This window comes from Stegostoma tigrinum, chromosome 7, assembly GCF_030684315.1.
Source record: "Stegostoma tigrinum isolate sSteTig4 chromosome 7, sSteTig4.hap1, whole genome shotgun sequence".
In the NCBI taxonomy this organism is placed as follows: Eukaryota; Metazoa; Chordata; class Chondrichthyes; order Orectolobiformes; family Stegostomatidae; genus Stegostoma; species Stegostoma tigrinum.
Genome location: NC_081360.1, coordinates 28,411,547 through 28,431,642, shown reverse-complemented (window position 1 = coordinate 28,431,642; position 20,096 = coordinate 28,411,547). Strand labels below are relative to the sequence as shown.

Genomic DNA, 20,096 nt, shown 5'->3' with positions numbered 1-20,096 from the left:
TTCTGACAAGTAGAATGCCCCATGAGTGTCATTTATTGTACTAACGGGGAGATCATTTATGTTTTCACACTAAGTACTCTTTCATCTCCTCCCCCAATGAGATAATTAGATTCCCCAATCCTTCACTTCTGCCTGAATTGACTAAGGATGTGACTGCGTTCAGCAGGTGCTTTCAGACTCAACTATAAGCTGAAGACAAGAAAAGTCACTTCTAGTGGACGACCAAGATCAACTTGCATAAATGTACAGTGACCTTGACAATTGGGCAGATGGGATGTTGTGACTCAATAAAGCCTCCCCTGCTTCCTTATGTCCGGATGCGGTGGCATTTCAGTATCACACCTATGATTTCAATGAGCATGCTGAGATTTAATTAAGATGTTTATGGAAGGCAAACCTGGCGAGGAGATGGATGTTTGCAGATCCTAATTAAAGCCATAAAATTTCTTTCAGCAGACCTTTTGGAGGTGTACTTTAGTTTTCATAAAGATTAGACCTACCTCCCATGCCAGCTCACCAGCCACTTTTGGCAAGCGTACAATTTCTGGGCTAAACCTGCATGTTGGCAATGAACTCTTAATAACATCCCCGCAGTTCGAGTCCTGTTGAGAACCGCAGAATCTAACAATGGATATCAATATTCATCTAATCAGCAAACTAGGCAATATTGATAAATTTAAATTGTGACTTTTGTCTTGCACTCATAGTAAATCAACAATCAGCTTTGCACATATAATGGACTTCACTAAAGTTTTATGCTACTAGAGGTGACCAAATTCACCCAAACATCATTTTGTTTTGAAGACTCAGAAAAGTTAGAAGAAAATGCAGTGAACATACTTGCCCAATGTGAACAAAAGGCACTGTGCTCTTCAGATCTGTTCAAATAAAACTACCATTTTGCATTCCAATGCTCAGAGGAAATGATTTAATGAAAAAAACACTGCTCAACAAATAATATGGCAAAGTTGAAATATTTTTAAGTGTCACACAGCAGACATGTGAAACGGGCATGTTGGAGAATATACCTCTGCCACACTGTACCAATGTAACACATTAAAATGATGGGATAACAAGGTGTAGAGCTGGATGAACGCAGCAGGCCGAGCAGCAGAGAAGTAGGAAAGTCTTCTACTGAAGAAGGGTCCAGATCCATAACATCAGCTTTCCTGCTCGGCCTGCTGTGTTCATCCAGCTCTACACCTTGTTATCTCAGATTTCCCCATCAGCAGTTCCTACTATCTCTTAAAATGATGTTCTTTCTCGAGACTTTAATCTACAAAGCTGACTTTCTTCTTAATATACAGTTTCTATTTGACTCAGATGATATCAGGCCAATCTATACCCAACAACCTGCTCTGAAAACAATGCCTAGCTTTTGGAAGGTGCAACAAATTGAACTACAACAGCCGGCTAAATCCACAACATTCTGAAATAATCAACACTCTAAATGAAACAATCCTACAACATTTGTTTAAAAAAAAAGAGTTGTGCCACTGGAGAACAGAAGTAAAGTTGCTGAGGTAAAAGTTAACAAGCCTCAGCCTAATAAGACTAAAGATAGCTTTTGATTTACCAAGAGAATTGCAGATCCACCATCGATTTCTGTCAAAATATTTAATATAGGGTCAATTAATGTCTGCTCTCTGCTGTTTTTGGGGTTAGATTTCTTTTTCAGAGAACATTCTGCTTGATTTGATTTCTTGGAATTAAACAGAGACAAAGGTAGTCATTTTCTCTAGATTCATTGCTCTTCTAAGCCTTGGCTACATACATTTGGTAATTAGTTCAGCTTGTGTTTGGTGCTATCTCGGGAAAGATGTTGAAGTGCGTACTAGGAATGGCTGTCCAGAGGATCATAGAGACAAGTGTGTTTTAAATTGTCTGTGAGCACTCAGTAAAGCGGGTAGGTGATTTTTATTGGCTAGCATGTAAACAAATACCATTTCTCAACAGAAACTAGCAGATTGAGAATAAAGTATTCATTGCAGAGGATTTTTAAGCACTCCATAAAGTTCTGTACATTTCATTGTTCATTTGCTGGAGGAACAAAGAAAACTGGAGATTTTCCAAAACACACATTCACCAATATTCTTTCCAGAAATTATCCAAGGACTTCACCTAAACAGAGTAAGTGATGTGCTGCTCTTCATAAATAAACATCTAACGGCAATCACTTTGGAGTGGTGAGGGAAGAGAGATAGAAATGGCAGTGATTCCTGCCAAGGGTCTACCTTTGTCTGCAGGCAAGGAGGGGAACAGGACAGGCAAAGCAGTACAGCTGCTGCAGAGGAAAGGAACAGGAGGGTGAGGTGGACCTCTTGCCCACTGCAGGGACAGGATGGACCTCCTTGGTTTGACCAGCACCAGTACAACAGCCAACCAGCTGTGTGCTCTCTCTGTCCGTACGTTGACGAGCAATGTAGCTGCTGTCAGTCAATATATGCTATGCCTTCAGTGAAAGTTGGTGCATGAAGCCTATACATTCAGCTCCAGGAAAACGGCATCCAATTAGATGGCTATAATCATGCTGATTGTAGGGGAACTAAAACTGATCTCACCACCTCTGTGTTAAGGATTGGAATATTTCTATCCAATTTCTACTGGAATGCATGTGATTATACCATAGTTTAGAATCATACAGATGTACAGTGCATAAACAGACCCTTTGGTCCAACTCATCCATACCGAGTGGATATCCTAACTTAATCTAGCCCCATTTGTCAGCTTTTGGCCCATATCCCTTTAAACACTTCCTATTCATATACGCATCCAGATGCCTTTTAAATGTTACAAATGTACCAGCCTCCACCAACCCCTCTGGCAGTTCATTCTATACACACACCACCCTGTGTGAAAAAGTTGCCCCTTAGGTCCCTTTCAAATCTTTCCCCTCTCATCTTTAATCTAGGACCTGTAGCTTTGGACTTCCCTGCCCTGGAGAAAAGACCTCGATCTCAATTGTCATCCATGCCCCTGATGACTTTACAAACCTTTATAAGGTCATCCCTCAGACTCCAAAGCTCCAGAGAAAATAGTCCCAGTACATTCAGCCTTTACCAATAGCTCAACCCTGCCAACACTGGCAACATCCTTGATAATAAAATGTGAGGCTGGATGAACACATCAGGCCAAGCAGCATCTCAGGAGCACAAAAGCTGACGTTTCGGGCCTAGACCCTTCACCATTATCCATGTTTACTATGTGATAATACTGGGTGTTACGACTACATCGTACATGTTTTATAGGCCATAGAACTTTCCTAAAATGTGTTCAAAACCACAGCGTCTTGTGGCTTTAATCTCTTTGTAAACCCCAGATCTTACACTTTGACCACTTAGTTTAAAAGAAAAGCTACTGGCCATCAGCTAGATCGCAACATAAATTTATTAATTCGGCCTGGGATTGTAACAAATTCCCTTTCAAACCCTCTGCTTCTTTGAAGGTGTTGACTGTCTCATTACCTTGTTCTTAACTGAACAATTTTTCTGACTCAAAAAAAATCCACAGCGTTTCAGAATGCCTATGGCACGCAAATTATCGTTGATGCTAAGGTTTTTAATTAAACTCTCGCACAGGCATTAAAGTGAACTACTAAATTAGGTCAACACAAAAATCTCACTTTTTCCTAATACACATATAGATCATTTCTAGATGTATTTTTCCCCCCACACTGCGCAATCAAATTCTTGCTTGACCTGTGGCTTTGCATCCTCCTCACAAATTTAGCTACACTATAGTTGGTGCCCACACCTAAGTCATTAATACAGGTAATAAACAGTTGAGACTCTTGTCCCAATTCCTGCAGTACACCATAGCTACAGTTTTACAACCTAAAAGTAACCTCTTATCCTAAATCTGTTTAGATTATCAAGTTTATCCTTCACAGAAAAATACATTTATCCTTTTGACAAAACTGTCCCATATCATTATCACGTTTCTTTTCACTGTCCCAACTTGAGTACCACACTGCATCACGGTGCTGTGGTCAGTTTGCTCTTCCACTCTGCTCTCCTCCTCTTCATCTGTTGATCAAAGTCAAGGGCTAAGACTACTCTATTATTATGTGCTAAATCTCCAAATTTGCCTGACTCAGTCATATCCTCTCAAGTTTGGATACTGACCAACTAAACAATTGTATTTAACTCAAAGGGTGGGGCTGACTCTCGGAGCAATTTTTTTTAGTAACTCACCTCATTGATGATGCCCTGTAATATAGCTGTCAAAAGTATACATTATAGTCTACAAACATCTGCACGGTGCAGTCACATCACTATATGCCTGATCATATCTGTATACCCCACTGATGTATGTGATAACTGTACTGAACAAATAGCTAATTAGCCAAAGTAATAGCATGTTACAGTCTCCTGGATGAAAAACAGAATAGCACTCATCAGCTACTAGTGATTAAAACAAAAACACTGTATTCCTGCTATGCACTGAATTCCCACTTGATTAAGGGTGTGTGAAATATATCATTCTTGGAATTTAGATTGTTTAAAAAAACAGCATAAAGGCTAATACTGTGGTGTGTGTAGAAAGTCATTTTGGAACAGTCACCTTAATACATCAGTTGCAGTAAGACATGTGACTGCCACGAGGGCTTGGGAGGACCCCTGGATAGTGAAATGAATAAGATGCTTTTACTTTTGGATTTATCACAGGCAGTGTAAACACATTAAGCCATTTATTTTATTTTCAGTTCAGAAAGCACCAGAATTTTGTTTGGGAAGAATCGAGCGTTGAGTTTAAAAACAAAACTTTTAGTTTCTCTCCTAGCAGTAGAACAAGTCGAGTTCAATTCAGAGGAAATCAGTCACAGCAGCAGCAGACTAAATGATCTTGAGCTCCTGGTTGCCTGCAACTTTAACACACCACTGTGTTCCCCGACCAACATCTGTCTCAGGCTTGCTGCAGTGATTCTGGCGCAGCTCACAGCAAGCTGGAAGAACAGCACCTCCTTTTTGGCTTTGGAACTCAACAGTCTTCTGGACTCAATATTGCGTTCAACAATTTTAGGGATTCAGCATCTTCCCCATGCTTGTGCCCACTCCCCACACACCAAGCCTTTTCATCACATGGGCTGCAACCACAGGCAACTCACTGTCAGCTACTAATAATCCCCATTAGCAGCTATTCATTCTCCCAGACTGACCTTTACCCACTCCTTTCTGTGTTCAGGAACAAAAACAAAGTTGCTGGAAAAGCTCAGCAGGTCTGGCAGCATCTGTGAAGGAAAAGACAGAGTTAACGTTTCGGGTCCGGTGACCCTTCCTCAGAACCGAGTTCTGTGTTCAACTATTCTTTTTTCTCTATTTGAGCTTGATATCCACTTGTCCACCCAGCCCACCTTCTGCAATAAAAGCAATCTTTTCCTAACTACCAATCACTCTGAGAAGTCACTGAATCCAAAATGTTAACTCTGCTTTCCCTCCACAGGTGCAGCCAGATCTGCTGAGTTTTTCCACCAATTTCTGTTTTGTAGCTGGGACCTTATCTAGTTTACAAAGTTTTCTAAATTAGGAGAGTTTTCAAGAGACTTTTTTCAGTTTTATCAATCTAAGAATTAAGGCCATCAGAATTTTGAAAGGTTCATGCCATCAGACTGGGAGGGAATTTTAACATTGTTTCTATGGTTCAAGAGAAAGAATTTGGAAGGAGTCAGTTAAGTGGAAACTTAAAGAGTTGAGATAATAATAAAATTTATACATTAGAAAACCAAGTCCAAATAATGTTGGCAAACAAGTGGGCACTTTGCTTTAATGTTTGTGTTAAGATGCTTTAACTGTTATACATATATTTACCAGAGAGAGAGCTTAGATTATTTGTTTTCTTTCTTTTGTGTAATAAACTTACGCACTGTTGATTAAAAAAGATCCACACCCTGGTGGTAATATTTCAGCAACTACCCACATTAACTAACTAAACAGAACAATTCCCATGATCTATCGAAGCCAGGTTTCATTCTGGGATTGGATGCTTGTGTTCATCCAGCTCTACACCTTTTTATTTAATTCTGGGATCTGCCTGGTCCAATAGTACCATCAAATTCTTAATTTAACATTTGGTTCACAAAACACTCCATCACCAGCTTTTGCAGTGCAATAAAAAAAGTTTACTTGCATCAACAGCTTATGACTCATTTCCAAATTACAACTGCGAAGTCAGGTTCCTGTTTCAGCAATGAATCTTTATTCAAGAAGCTGCTTTCAACTGTCTGACAATGAAATAGTATTGCCAGGCAGTTTCTGTTAACTAGGCACCGAAGCTAAAAATGCAAAAGAAACTGCAAGCTAAAGTTTAAGCCACACTACAGAAACTAAATTATAACATGAGAAATACGTGACAGAGATCCTATTCTTAGCAAATTCTTGACTTCACAGTCGTTATGACCTTTGCAAGTGTAGTTACAATAACGCAGCAATTAAAATCAAGTACACTCAAGAGGCCAGAATTAGAGGCACACAAGTATTTTAGAGGATTGCATGTCAAGAGAAGATTGCAGAGATAGGGAGCTGCAAATCCACAGAGCAAATTGAAAAGAAACATGAAATGTTTGCCCTCAGGTATTGTTTGACCAGGAATCAATGTAGATCAGTGATCAGAGAGGTGACAGCTAAATGGTTCTTGGGATCAGTTAAGGCATGGATAATCTCAAATTTGCAGAGGGCTGAATATAATCCGATCCAGGAGTGCTTTTTTTAAACCTCTAGACTAGATTATTCCAAAGACAAGAATGAGGAGTTCACTAGCACAAGAGCTGGAACAAGGGCAAAATCAGATGATGTTACGGAGGTGGGAGACAGTCTTAATGGTTAAAGTATGAAGTAGGAAGCAGGAAGCTCATCTCAGAGTCAAATGCAGCACAAGGTTATAGACAGTTAGCCTCAATCTCAAATCGACATAAGGGGATAAATGGAATTGGTAGCTACATAGCTAATTTAGCAAGAATTTCAGCTAAAAGACAGTACACCAAGAAGGTCAAAAGATAATAAAGCCAAATTTTGCAGTTGTGCTCAGTTTTCAAAATATTCGATCCAAAATATTGGAGTTGCATGTTGATTGCAGTGCACTGAGGGCAACAGGGTTTTGGGAATTTGTGAATGACTTGACAAACTGGGAATACATTACATTGAATGAGATTTATGGATACAAAAATGAATAGTGGAAGGGTCAAGACAGGTAAGTTAGAGTCAGAGAATTCAAGATCAAATCACATTCCAGAAGAAAAAAAATAGAAGGAAAGACAGATTGAATTAGGAGTAGGAAAAAGTGAAGGATTGAAGGACCATTTTCAACACAAAATTGTTTTTTCAAATCCAAAACAATTCACAACCTGAAGGAATCACACTTCACATTTGTAATTCTTTGCATTCTAGGCAAGGTGATTATTGGCAGCCATCAACAATTATTCCATCATTATAAGAGTACTTACTCTGTTAATTATCAAGCTCAACTATCTGTGGCAAGTTTAATGGTCACTTCAAGTGCAGATGCAGCAGTCTCATGAAAGTAATAGGAAACAAGCATGAAATGTTTTCACAAAATTAACTTTTGATTATACACAATTCACAATGCACTCTTTCTCACTAGAATAGTTAAATAAATAATTTGACTTCCTTAGAGTTAATACATTTGAATATTAAACAAATAGACCTTTACAGGACTTAGGTAAAATCCTAATGCACATACTTGGGAAGGTAAAACAGCAGTGTTACCATTGTTTTGAGTACATGGCAAGTGATGTTGTATATTACTCGAGAAAACAGAATAATGAGTAAAATAATTTAGGTATGAACAGAAGAAAAAACAGAATGGCTTGCACTTTCATTGACTTTTTTTCCATGACCACACAACATTCCGAAGCACTGACAATCAGTAAAGTACTTTTGATGTGTGATCACTGTTCTACCGTAGAAAATGCACAAGCCAAGTACCAGACAGGAAACTAATACTAAGAGCAGTATGATAAAGACCAGGTAACCTTTTTAAATCATTTTTGACTGAAGGATAAATATTGGTCAGTGTACTTGGGATAACCCCAACGTTCTCTCACAAAGGGATGCCATGAAATCTTTTATATCCATCTGAATGTTTAACGTCTTGACCAAGAAGAGATAAATGGCCCATAAACATTGGTGTAGGATAAAGAAAAAGACTTCTGAAATAATTTTAAACTCGATAGTCAACCAGGATGTCATGGAAAGATAGGAGAATGCTGAAAAAGAGATGCTCATTTGCCAGTCTTTGTAGATTCATCAAGTTCAATTTTAAAAGTTGAGACTCTTGAAATAAGCAGGCCATATACACTGTGGGAATAAAATGAGATAATACAGACTAGTCAGGGACACTGAGGCATGAAGTGATGATGAAAATTAAACTTAGAATTTAGATAAGGTGAAGCACAAACATTCCTGCACCTACAAACATCTTTTGCAGAAAAACGACACAATGTATAATGACATTACTGGAAGAAGCTGGACATTCAGTTTTCTGGGTAGATAAAATCATTTTTTTTAAAAAAGGGCACCGCACTGACATAAGTAATTATTTTGTTTCCAAAACAGACCTCAGACCAATATATATGAAACTAATCCCAATACCTGACAAACAACAAAAAAGCTTCAGCATATCTGAGCTGTTTACTGCAAGGAGAAGCCAGCAACTCAGTTCTGGTATTGGGATCACAAGGGGACAGCCTTAAACATCAGTGGAAGAAGATTCCATAACTGTTGGAGTCTATCGGGGTGATTGTTATGACCAGAGTTAATCACATTATTGAGCTAATATTGACGTGGTAACAACTTGATGAAAGCACTATATTTAAACATTCTAATTTTAGACATAACTGAAGCATTCTAACATAACAGCTTTTTTTTTAAAGCTAGCTTTTCTTAAACTGTCAATTCTGTAACCACTCTGCAAGCATTTTAATATTCCTATAGTCTATTCAAATCTCTGCCCATGCAAATTGTACTCAGGTAGCCAGCAGCAGGAATGGCCCTGAGATTGGTTTAACCTAAATCATGCTGGAAATTTTGGTCAAGCTAATTTAAACTGTCCTCAGGACCTGCTTGGGTCTGTAGTTTCCTGTGTTGATCAAATACTACCTTTTACGGAGCACAGAATGTCACTGCTTATGGCTTGGTGTAAACATTCAGGAGTCGTTTGCCAGTAAACTGCACTGGCTGAAGTCGAACAATGCGATCAGGCTTTGATCATTTCATTGGCTGAGTGCCAGAGATCTTTCTGGAATAGAGCACATTTCAGCTGAGTTAATAGGACAAAGGAGCGAAGATATGAAGCTGTCGAGACCACATTGGAAAAGCATATGCCTTGATGTTACTTTCAGAGAGGACAAAGAAACTTGAGGTGTGACCTGCATAGAGAACAAAGTTGGCCACTTCACTCAAATCAGGGTAGTATTTGATTGAAGCCAAACTTGATGGGTGAAAGTTACAGTTAGTTTTACTTGGTCCACATTTAACCCTAAGATAAAGTGAAGTCAAATGAAGCGAGTTAAAATTGAAGTTAGATGAAATAGCAAGTAAAATGTAGCAATGAATGAATGTTTTATATTTAGTATTGGTACTCAAACAGTTAAAATAGGAAGGGTTTGTTAAATTAAATTCACTCTTTTCCACTAAAAAGTTAAAAACGCAGTCCGGCTGACACAGAAAATGCCAAAGCCTGAACTGACAAGCCAGACGGAGGCTCACCCTGCAAGGAGTAGGGTCGGTGCACTGATGCAAGTGTCTGAGCGTGTGAGTGAGAGAGTGGGAGGCACCTCCCTGGCTCCCCTCTCGTCACGATTTCGACCGCCACAGTGCGAGAGAAATGACAACTGAGGTTCCGGTCACGTGGAACAGGGCAGCCGGCACAAGACCCATGCCGCAACCTCGCTCGAGCAGCCAAGGATGGCGGTGTGGAGAAACCTGCGGAGGCCCGCTCCGTGGACTCTATATCGGACCGCTGGCTCTACAAGAGGCAGCTTCTTGGTCTCACCAGTAAAGAAACGGAGGGTACACAGCAGTCACATCTCAAGTTTCTGCGTCCTCTCTGTAAGTAACTTCAGGCATATGCTTTTCCAATGTGGTCTCGACAGTTTCATACTTTCTCTCCCTGAGAAAAATTCCTTTGTTCCATAAATTCATCTGTCTCACAAGGGACTACCTGGATAAAAGGTCTGAGTGCTCCTTTGCAGCCAACAAAATCTATAATTGTGTGTTTAAATTAATACCATTAAGCATAATGGTATTAATTTGATTTATTGTAATTCACTAATCAAGAGAAGTTGAAGGAGGATGTTTTATGAAAGGCAAGTCATCTGAGATAATGGGAACTGCAGATGCTGGAGAATCCAAGACAACAAAATGTGAGGCTGGATGAACACAGCAGGCCAAGCAGCATCTCAGGAGCACAAAAGCTGACATTTCGGGCCTAGATCCTTCATCAGAGAGGGGGATGGGGTGAGGGAACTGGAATAAATAGGGAGAGAGGGGGAGGCGGACCGAAGATGGAGAGTAAAGAAGATAGGTGGAGAGGAGAGTATAGGTGGGGAGGTAGGGAGGGGATAGGTCAGTCCAGGGAAGATGGACAGGTCAAGGAGGTGGGATGAGGTTAGTAGGTAGGAGATGGGGGTGCGGCTTGGGGTGGGAGGAAGGGATGGGTGAGAGGAAGAACAGGTTAGGGAGGCAGAGACAGGTTGGACTGGTTTTGGGATGCAGTGGGTGGAGGGGAAGAGCTGGGCTGGTTGTGTGGTGCAGTGCGGGAAGGGGATGAACTGGGCTGGTTTTGGGATGCGGTGGGGGAAGGGGAGATTTTGAAACTGGTGAAGTCCACATTGATACCATTAGGCTGCAGGGTTCCCAAGCGGAATATGAGTTGCTGTGCCTGCAACCTTCGGGTGGCATCATTGTGGCACTCCAGGAGGCCCATGATGGACATGTCATCTAAAGAATGGGAGGGGGAGTGGAAATGGTTTGCGACTGGGAGGTGCAGTTGTTTGTTGCGAACTGAGCGGAGGCGTTCTGCAAAGCGGTCCCCAAGCCTCCGCTTGGTTTCCCCAATGTAGAGAAAGCCACACCGGGTTCAGTGGATGCAGTATACCACATTGGCAGATGTGCAGGTGAACCTCTGCTTAATGTGGAAAGTCATCTTGGGGCCTGGGATAGGGGTGAGGGAGGATGTGTGGGGGCAAGTTTAGCATTTGCAGAACCCTCACCCCATCCCCCTCTCTGATGAAGGGTCTAGGCCCGAAACGTCAGCTTTTGTGCTCCTGAGATGCTGCTTGGCCTGCTGCGTTCATCCAGCCTCACATTTTGTTGTCTGAGATCATCTGATCTCCTCCAAAATCCAGTTTCTAGGCCTGAAGCGTCAGCTTTCCTGCTCCTCTGATGCTGCTTGGCTTGCTGTGTTCATCCAGCTCTATACCTTGTTATGCAGGTACAGTACTGTCATCACTTTGGCACAGGAAGCATTTTAAAAAAACGTTTGAAAGTACTGGAATGATTCGCATCTTAGTTAACATGATTTTAATAAAATACAGCCAAAACAGTTCAAGCGTCAAAGCACAATCTAAATGAAGGTCTGAACTAAGCTGTGTGGACTAGATATTACAATTCATACAAATGGTATTGAACAACAAATTAGTGAAAACAGAATAATCACAAATGATGGAAACTGAATAAATGAATAAGCAGCTAACACTGGACTTGTAACTTCTACATTTAATAGAGTATTGCTGAATATTCTTGTTGCCATCACAGTTTATGTTATACTCTAGGATAGTGAAATCAGGAGGTTATAATTCTGATGGTATTGTTTTAATTTCATGTAAACATGCAAATTAATCATGCTTATAGGAAATTTTTACCCAGTATTTTTAACGTCCCTTTAGAAAGGATAAAGATAATGCTTCAAGCAATTTATTTTCAACTCTCAATTACCAGTTGATTCAAAGAAAGAATTAAATTTCTAGTTTAATAGTATTTATTCTTTTGAATATTATAATCAATATATAAAGCAGCCTTATCACAAAGGTCACTGTTTTAAAAGTAAACAGTGATAATCAGAACAGTCTGCTTATCTTCTTTACCAAACTATTTACTTGAATATGAAATATAAGCACATTTAGTTTTGAGGCAATAGAAGTGGTTTTCCTTTTACATTGATATGTCTTGTATATTGTCCTGATGTGTACAAGCCAAGAGGATTTGACAAAATTTGTCCTTTTTCAGTAACACTCAAGAATCATTAGCAACAGGAAACATTTTTCAGATATTAAAACACAATCAAAATCTTGTGAAAACTTTATTATGAGATAACACAGTGTGGAGCTGGATGAACACAGCAGGTCAGGAAGTATCAGAGGAGCAGGAAAGCTGATGTTTCCGGTCAAGTCCTGACCGGAAACCTCAAATTTTCTGCTTCCCTGATGCTGCCTGGCCTGCTGTGCTCCTCCAGCTCCACACTGTGGTATCTTGGACTCCAGCATTTATAGTTCTTACTGTGACATTTGTTCATGTGTGCTGTGTAATGATGTTTCTTGCCCTCAGAAACATCTGAACTTTAACCTAGAACCTGCTTGAAATGCCTGTTGGTCCCATGTATTTTCCCCACTTTTCAGTTTGAAAGACCTTTTGTGGATATTACAGCCTAATGATATGTCACTAACCTGCAACCTGGAGGTTGTCAGTTCAAATCTCACTAGGCTAAAGTTTTGGAACTCTATTCAGTAAATCTGCTCGTGAACAATATAATCAAGCTTTTCTATTTCAATCAAACCTCAAGCAGAGGTTTAATTTAAACAAATAATTGGTGCCTCAATATACTAGAAACAAGTGCCGGACTACAAGAACACTTTTATTAAACATTACAAGGGTATGCAGTTAACTATTTGTTTTCCAAACTGAATTTAAGTAATGGATTCATTAGACTTCTCCTTCAAGATGAAGTTGACTAGATCTAGCAGCAATCCAAGAGTCAAATTTTAAAGCATGAATAATCATTCCTGCATCACTCATACAGGATAACACGCTCTGAGGAATGTATCAACAGCACTAATATACATTCTCCACTTGATGCTGAAGCAATACAAGTTTAAATCCTTCTAGTTCCAAGTTGTCCTGATCAAGCACCAAAAAAAGACATCCCCCTTTCAGAACACAGCCACTGCAATCACCAAGTCAAGTCTCGTCCACATACCACTGACGAAAGTCCAGTGTCTAACAAAATAACTTATGGTCTTTTAATGGCAAGTTTCTGAAACAGGTGGTAGTACAGGAAAACACCATGCAGCTCATCAGTCATGATTTCATCATGCCCTATAGCAATCCATCACCTACCTAGAAGGGCATAAAGCAGCAAATACATCAAAACGCTCAATAACGCATCATTCTGACTTGGGTACACGCTGAAATTCATTAATTGTAGCTTTCTGGAACATTTTATTGAACAGCAATGCAGGCGCATTTTTGTCAAAGGCGCATTTTTGTCAAAGGCGCATCAAGTAGCTAGGGGATCACTTCTGGCTCCATAGTGGTAACTGAGGATCGATAACAAATATTCATGTTGCAAGGGAAACTCATTTCTAGATTTTCTTCCCCAAAATGAGAGGCCATATGAGGCAATTTAAGGATTAGTAGAATGCATTGAGCAAGTATGCCTTTCCACCCTTACAACTATCCCAAAGTCGACAAAACTATATACCTGTCCAACACCAGGGAGAGTTTGTGAGGGAGGGTGGCAAGTGTGAGAATGAGAAAGTAAGATACCTTGCCTGCCTCCTGCTTGTTTCTCAAAAGGCCATTCACACAGTAGACAGAATGGAGGGGGAAAACAACATCTCAATGCATACCCCCTCACAGGTTCCACTTCTGTCTGAATTCCACCAAAACAAGTTCAGAGGTACCAGGGGTCAATGCAAGGCTGGTGTTAAAGCCTCAGCTCAACCATGGTCCTTATCCACTTACCTGGCAAGCAGGACTTGGGGCCTAATTTGCCTTTACACACCTCTATTTCTTACGCAAAAAGCTAAAAAACATTCTGGCTCTGTTGTTTGGTTCTTTTTAAATTATGTTTATTGACCAACCCTTTCTACAAGCTATCACATCATTATTTACACACTTGTTTTTAAATTCACATATTGCCTTGGGTTAAAGATTGACTTTTTCAAGTTTGATCACCAGCTCCTATAGTGAGAAAAATATTGAAATGTGGCCCCTTTATGCAAAACATTTGAACAACCCTGCAGTAACTTTAAAGAAGATAACGATCATAGCTCATGATTCTCTTATCAGAAACTGCCTTTAAAACTATGTCTATTTTTGTCCATCACAAAACACAAGACAGACATTCAAGTGCTGGAGGCAGTGCACAGAAGAATCACAAGTCTGAGCCATGAATCATGAGAAATACTTGAAAAAAATTGTACTTTTCTGCCTAATATAGAGTCACCTAAGAGGTGACCTTAACAGTTTAGAATATTATACTAGGGAGTGAAAATAACGTAAAAGGAATATTACTTTAAATAAAACTGCACACGCAGAACAAGGGGAGACATGTTCAAACCAAAGAAGAATAATTATAGGACAGTAAGGAAGAAATTACTTTTTACATGAAGAAACTAAGTACACATGGAATGCAATTCCAGGTAACTCTGATGATAAAAATTCTGAAATCATTTAAGAAACAATTGGATGACAATATCTCACTGAGCAGATGGACAAGGAAGAGTAACTTGATCAATCACTATTTTATGACGTTTTTATCATCTATTTTGAACGTCTGATGTTTCCAGAGTTTTCTGAGTGAGAATATAAGCTACATGCTCCTTCAAAAAAAAGTGCTACAAACTTTTTAAAAAATGCTGTGCTTGAGTTACATATTTGTAACAAAATTTTGTTACTCATAACAATTTGAAATGTTTAAAAAGACATTTCTAGCAGCACTAAAATACAGGTCGAACTTTTTTGTTCCGAAGATAGGTCATCCAACTGAAATGTTAACTCCGTTTCTGTCTTTTTCTCCGCAGATGTGCAGTTGCAAAATATTTTTCGTATTTTCATTTTTGACTCTGTACATGCTGCCTGTATTGATGATGCGATCATCAGCATGATTGCCTCAAATGATCTTTTCATTTAAACATGCACAAAATTGTACGTGCATGGTTCTCCGTAGGTCTGATTTCAATTTGTTTCATTGAAAATAGTCAAAATTTCCAGGAATTATAAATAATTTTTGATTATGCTATTTTTAAAAATCTTTTTGAATTCCAGGTGCCTATGATTGCTATTATTTGCCACAATCCAAGTGAGTAACAAAGTTGCAGCACTATTTTGTATGATGCTACACCTGCGAAGCAATGTATCGCAGAGCAAACCTTTACAATAGCGCCACAGACAACAAAACTAAATTGGAACAATATTCAAAAGAATTGTTAATTTAATGTGAATAACGCTGTGGTTGGTTGGCTTGCCAAACTGGTTTGTTGTTCCGCAGACATTTCGTTACCGTGCTGAGTAACATCATCAGTGCAGCCTCTGAAGAAGTGTCGGTGTGTTTTCCCGCCTGGTTATTAAACTCTGGAGTCCGTTGAGCTGGATTGCCTCACTTCCGGGTTTCCTCCGTAGTGGAGTGTACATGGTGTCAAGTTCTGCGTGTTTATTAATGGCTTTCTTCGTGGAGTACCAGGCTTCTAGGAATTCCTGTGCCTGCCTCTGCTTAGCTTGTCCCAGGATTTTGGTATTGTCCCGGTCGAATTGGTGGTTCTCCTTATCCATGTAGATTAAGATGAGTGAGTATTGGTCGTGTCTTTTTGTAGCCAGTTGGTGTTCATGTATCCTTGCTGTTAGTTTCCTTCCTGTTTTCCGATTTAGTGTTTCTCACAGTCTCTGCAGGGGAATCTTATAGATGACATTGGTCCTGTCCATGGTGTGGAGTGGGTTTCAGTTTTGGTGAGCAGATGTTGTGGGGTTGATGTGGGCTTGTGTGCCATTCTGATGACCAGCGGTCATAGGAGTCTTGTGGTGAATTCTGATGTGTTCCTGATGTAGGATAGTGCGATGAGTGCATCAGGGCGTGTAGTATCTTCCTGGTGTTGTTTGCGTAGGCATCTTCTGACCCAGTTTTTTTTTGGATATCCATTATCCTTGAAAACCTGGAAGAGGTATTCTTCTTTCTCTTGGTGTAGCTCTGTGTTGCTGTCCGTTTAAATAGTGTTAGCATGCAGCTTCATTTTTGTGTGCTGGGATTGTTACTGTTGAAGTTCAGTACCTGGTTCGAGCGAGTGGCTTTTCTGTGTACTTTCATTTTGAGTTCCCCATTTGTCTTGTGCCCTACCATGGCATCCAGGAAAGGGAGCTGTTTGTTGTTCTTCTCCTCTCTGGTGAATTTTATTCCGGTGAGGGTGTTGTTTATAAGTTTGTGTGTTTCCTCTAGTTTGGACCATTTAATGATGAAAAAGGTGTCATCCATGTAGCGTCACCAATGCTTCATCGGAGGCTGCACTGATGATGTTACCCAGCATTGTAACGAAACAACAAACCAGCTCGGTGAGCCAACCAACCTTGACACCCGCAACACAAGCTACAAATCTACTCCAAAACCTTAATGTGAATAATTTCTGAAGGTGGATAGATTGCAGCGTTGTTTTTGTTTCTGTTGCAGAACCCCTCAAAATACTGAGCCTCACAGGCAGATGCCAACATTCACAAACTGCCCAAGGTCATTGCTCTAACTTTTAAGACATGTCAACTAATCAAAGAAAAACAGGTTTTCACTGTAACAAAGAGATTTAATAAATGGACTGCAGCGCAAATAGTGCGAGTTGGCTTAATGCTGTCCATTTCCCAATCATCTCATAGACAGCGGCACCTCAGCTTCAGCTCCAAATACCAAGACTATTCTACAAAAATATTTACAAAATACTTGCTTAGCATTTGTCAGAATCAATGAAACAAGCAAGTCCAGTCTTCCACTGCATGCACAACGATGACAAGTTAACAATCAAATCTGCAGAGTTATATTAAACTCAGATTATTCATCAATTGAGGAAAGGGAGGTTTAGTGTGAAAGAAAGCAGCATTAGATCTCTCCGAAAACACGAAAAACAGTTGAAAACATGGGAAAGAGTGACAATGAGATATAAACGCTACCTGGAGATTGAGCATTAAGCATTGAGGCAGAGGAAATCTTGGAGGAGCCAGAAGAGTTATGAGCAGAGCGAGCATCAACAGTGGATTTCTGTGAGGAAGACCGGGAGGAACCAGGAGAGCAAGTTGAGGAAGCAGCAGCTGTAGCAACAGGAACTGAGCTAAGAAACTGCTGATCGCTGAGGTTAACCCAGGAATTCCTGCCATTCGGACTATGTCTGTTCATAGCGTTCAAAATACTTTTGCCATTAACTCCTGCAGCGTTATTACAAAGAAAACAAGGATTAGCATAAAATCAATGGGGATGGGGCTGGATGAACATTTCAACTATCCACAAGTCTTTATTTCATAGCAGGTTTGGTTCAAACAAACTAACTGAATCACGGAGTGCCCTCAAGGTCTCTTCCATTCACTGACCCTAGCACTTCTGTGGAAAAACTGCTCAAAAATACCGTTAGCATCACAACAGTGTAGAAGTGAAGTGATTTCTATCTAGGAAAATAGTTTTAGAATTCACAAACAAAGCACTAATGTTTATAAATCGTTGTCCATTCATCGTCTAACTGGCAACACCCACAGAGCTAATTACCCACCAACAACTTTTCCACATTAATTATTTCTTTTCTCTTTGGACCTAGTGATTGCGGAAAGATCGTGGGCAGCATCACAATTCAACCCACTCATGTCCCCGCCAAACATCCAGCTTCAAACAAACATTCAAAAGCAAAATCCTATGGCTGTTGAAATTCTGAAATACAAACCAAAAACACTGAAAACACTCAGTGGGTCAAGACAGAGTCTGCAGAGATAAGCAAAGTTAACATTGCAGTTGACTAGCCTGTCATCAGAACAGAGAAAGGATAGAGTTGTTAACAGATTTTAACCTTCAGCCTAGAGGGGAGCAGATGGAAGATCAGAGGGGTCAGATTTGGAGTGGGGTACAGGATTAAAAAGACAGGCAACCAGATGCTCACTGAATAAGCTGAGATGCGCTGCATAACTGTTGCCCGATATATGTTGGTCTCCCCCATCTCGTCTTACAGGTAAAGGTGATTTATTTGCATTTCGTCCAAGCCTATTTTTGTCATTCACCTCATAAAATATTCTAATGAAACAAGATCAAGGAACAAGACATCAACTTGCAATTAGGTAGTTTGTAGCCTTCTGTACTCCACTAAAAACAACAATTTCACATCATTACCATTGATCCCATTTTTCTTTGCACCCCCCCCCACCCAACCGCATCCCCAAAAAAGCATTTACACACACATTCCCTGGACCCAGCTTGTGTTTTGCTTTTATTCCATGTCCAGTCTTCCACAATTGAACACTGTCATTATCATTTAATCTCGTTTTGAGTTGTCACAACTTCCCTGATATTCCTTGTTCCCTGTCTCTTTGCTTACTCAAGACTTGTTACATCTTTATCATTTTCCAGTTTTGATGAAAGTTCAGATACGAGAAATGCCAAATTAATTTCTCTCTCCTCTGATGCCACCTAATCTGCTGAGTATTCCTATACTCTGTTCTTAATCCACAGCCTTGCTGAGTGAGAATTAGACTTTTTAGTCCACACTTTTACATAATGCATTTATCAACAAAGCCACTATTGTTTGTGACAATTATTGAACCATTAAATTACAGCAGGAAATTAGAGGCTTTTCTGAAAAGGCTTATCAAAATAAAAACATACTTACAGCCACAATGAACAAAAAAGCTGGCAAAATTCTAAGCATCTGGTGAAATAAAACTGGTGAGTCCCGTATCTTATTAAATCCCTGGTTCTAAAAGAAGCTCTTCATATGAAGTTCAAATGCTGAACGTATTAATATTTCACCCAGAGAAGACAATTCAACAATGTCAACTGCAAATCATGCAGAGGTCCATTAATGCAAATACTCTTATCATAACACGTTGTCCTGAACAAAAGGTACAGGTTAGTGTTCCTGAATGACCCTGCAACTCAAATCAGTTTTTAAATTCTGTGCTAGAGTCATGCATTGAACACAGACACTTCATCTTGGTGCGTGCTAGGCGAATGACAACATTAAATAAATCATCCTTGAAACTATGCATTCGTCAATGTTATAACTAAACAGCTTTTCAAGGTGTTTCCAATCAATAATGAAGCCCAGATGGTTCTACCTCACTGTTTAAGGAAAGAAGCAAGATCAGTAACTGGTGCTGCAGGCGGAAACAAAAACTCTGGACAGTTTAGTTTAAAGGTTACTTAAAAAAATAGATTTAATAGTAATTGACAACTCTGTCTCCTAAAAGTTGCCACGTGCTGTACGAGTCCATTTGACAATTTCTTTGCATTGCGCAGTCAATTAGACAGAAGCCTAAGAGAGTACTTGAGTGGAAAAGGTTGTGCAGATGAACTGACCATTGCATAAATACACAACCTTCCCGTACTCACTCTAGCATTGTTTTTAAGTAGCTCTCTTTAAAAAGGAAATTGAAATATATACATTTTAAAAGCGTTGTTCACAAATACAGAATACGTCAGCTGGCAAGACTCTGCCCAGTTTGAAGACTTTTAATCAGGCACTGATTGCTTTTGGTGGAAGAATTTCCCTCCGCTCATTAAGGTGGCACAGGTTGGGCGGTCACGCGTGCCACATGTCAACAGGCCCATTTGCAGTTGGGATAATCCCAATTAAAATGGGATGACATCTTTAATTAATCCTTCAGGACCTCCACTGGTGTTGAAGAAGGCAGTCAGACCATGGGCCTTCCTGCTCAGAACTTAATTCTGGCGAATGCAGGAAGATGGCAATGTTTGACTAAGCTGCACACCACCCCCTTCCTGCCCTCAGCTTGCAACCTCTGGGCACAAAAAATTCTGTTCTATTTTGAACCTCTATGTATCAATCAGAAAGACAATTACACAGCCACACTGTTTGACAGTCAATTAATCTGAGTAACACAAGATCAAGC

General features: G+C 39.9%; 1 protein-coding gene across 9 annotated transcripts in view; it reads right to left on the bottom strand.

Annotated features, from left to right (window-relative positions):
• Positions 1–20,096, bottom strand: part of LOC125454004 (diacylglycerol kinase beta) — a 505,848-nt gene that overhangs the window by 316,081 nt on the left and 169,671 nt on the right. For 8 of the 9 annotated variants that reach the window (XM_059647135.1, XM_048534235.2, XM_048534237.2 and 5 more), the window contains one exon: positions 17,160–17,411. The exons of the other annotated variant lie outside the window; for it this stretch is intronic. In XM_059647135.1, coding sequence (XP_059503118.1) covers positions 17,160–17,411 — 252 coding nt within the window. The remainder of the gene's footprint in view (positions 1–17,159; positions 17,412–20,096) is intronic. 9 annotated transcript variants of the gene reach the window in all.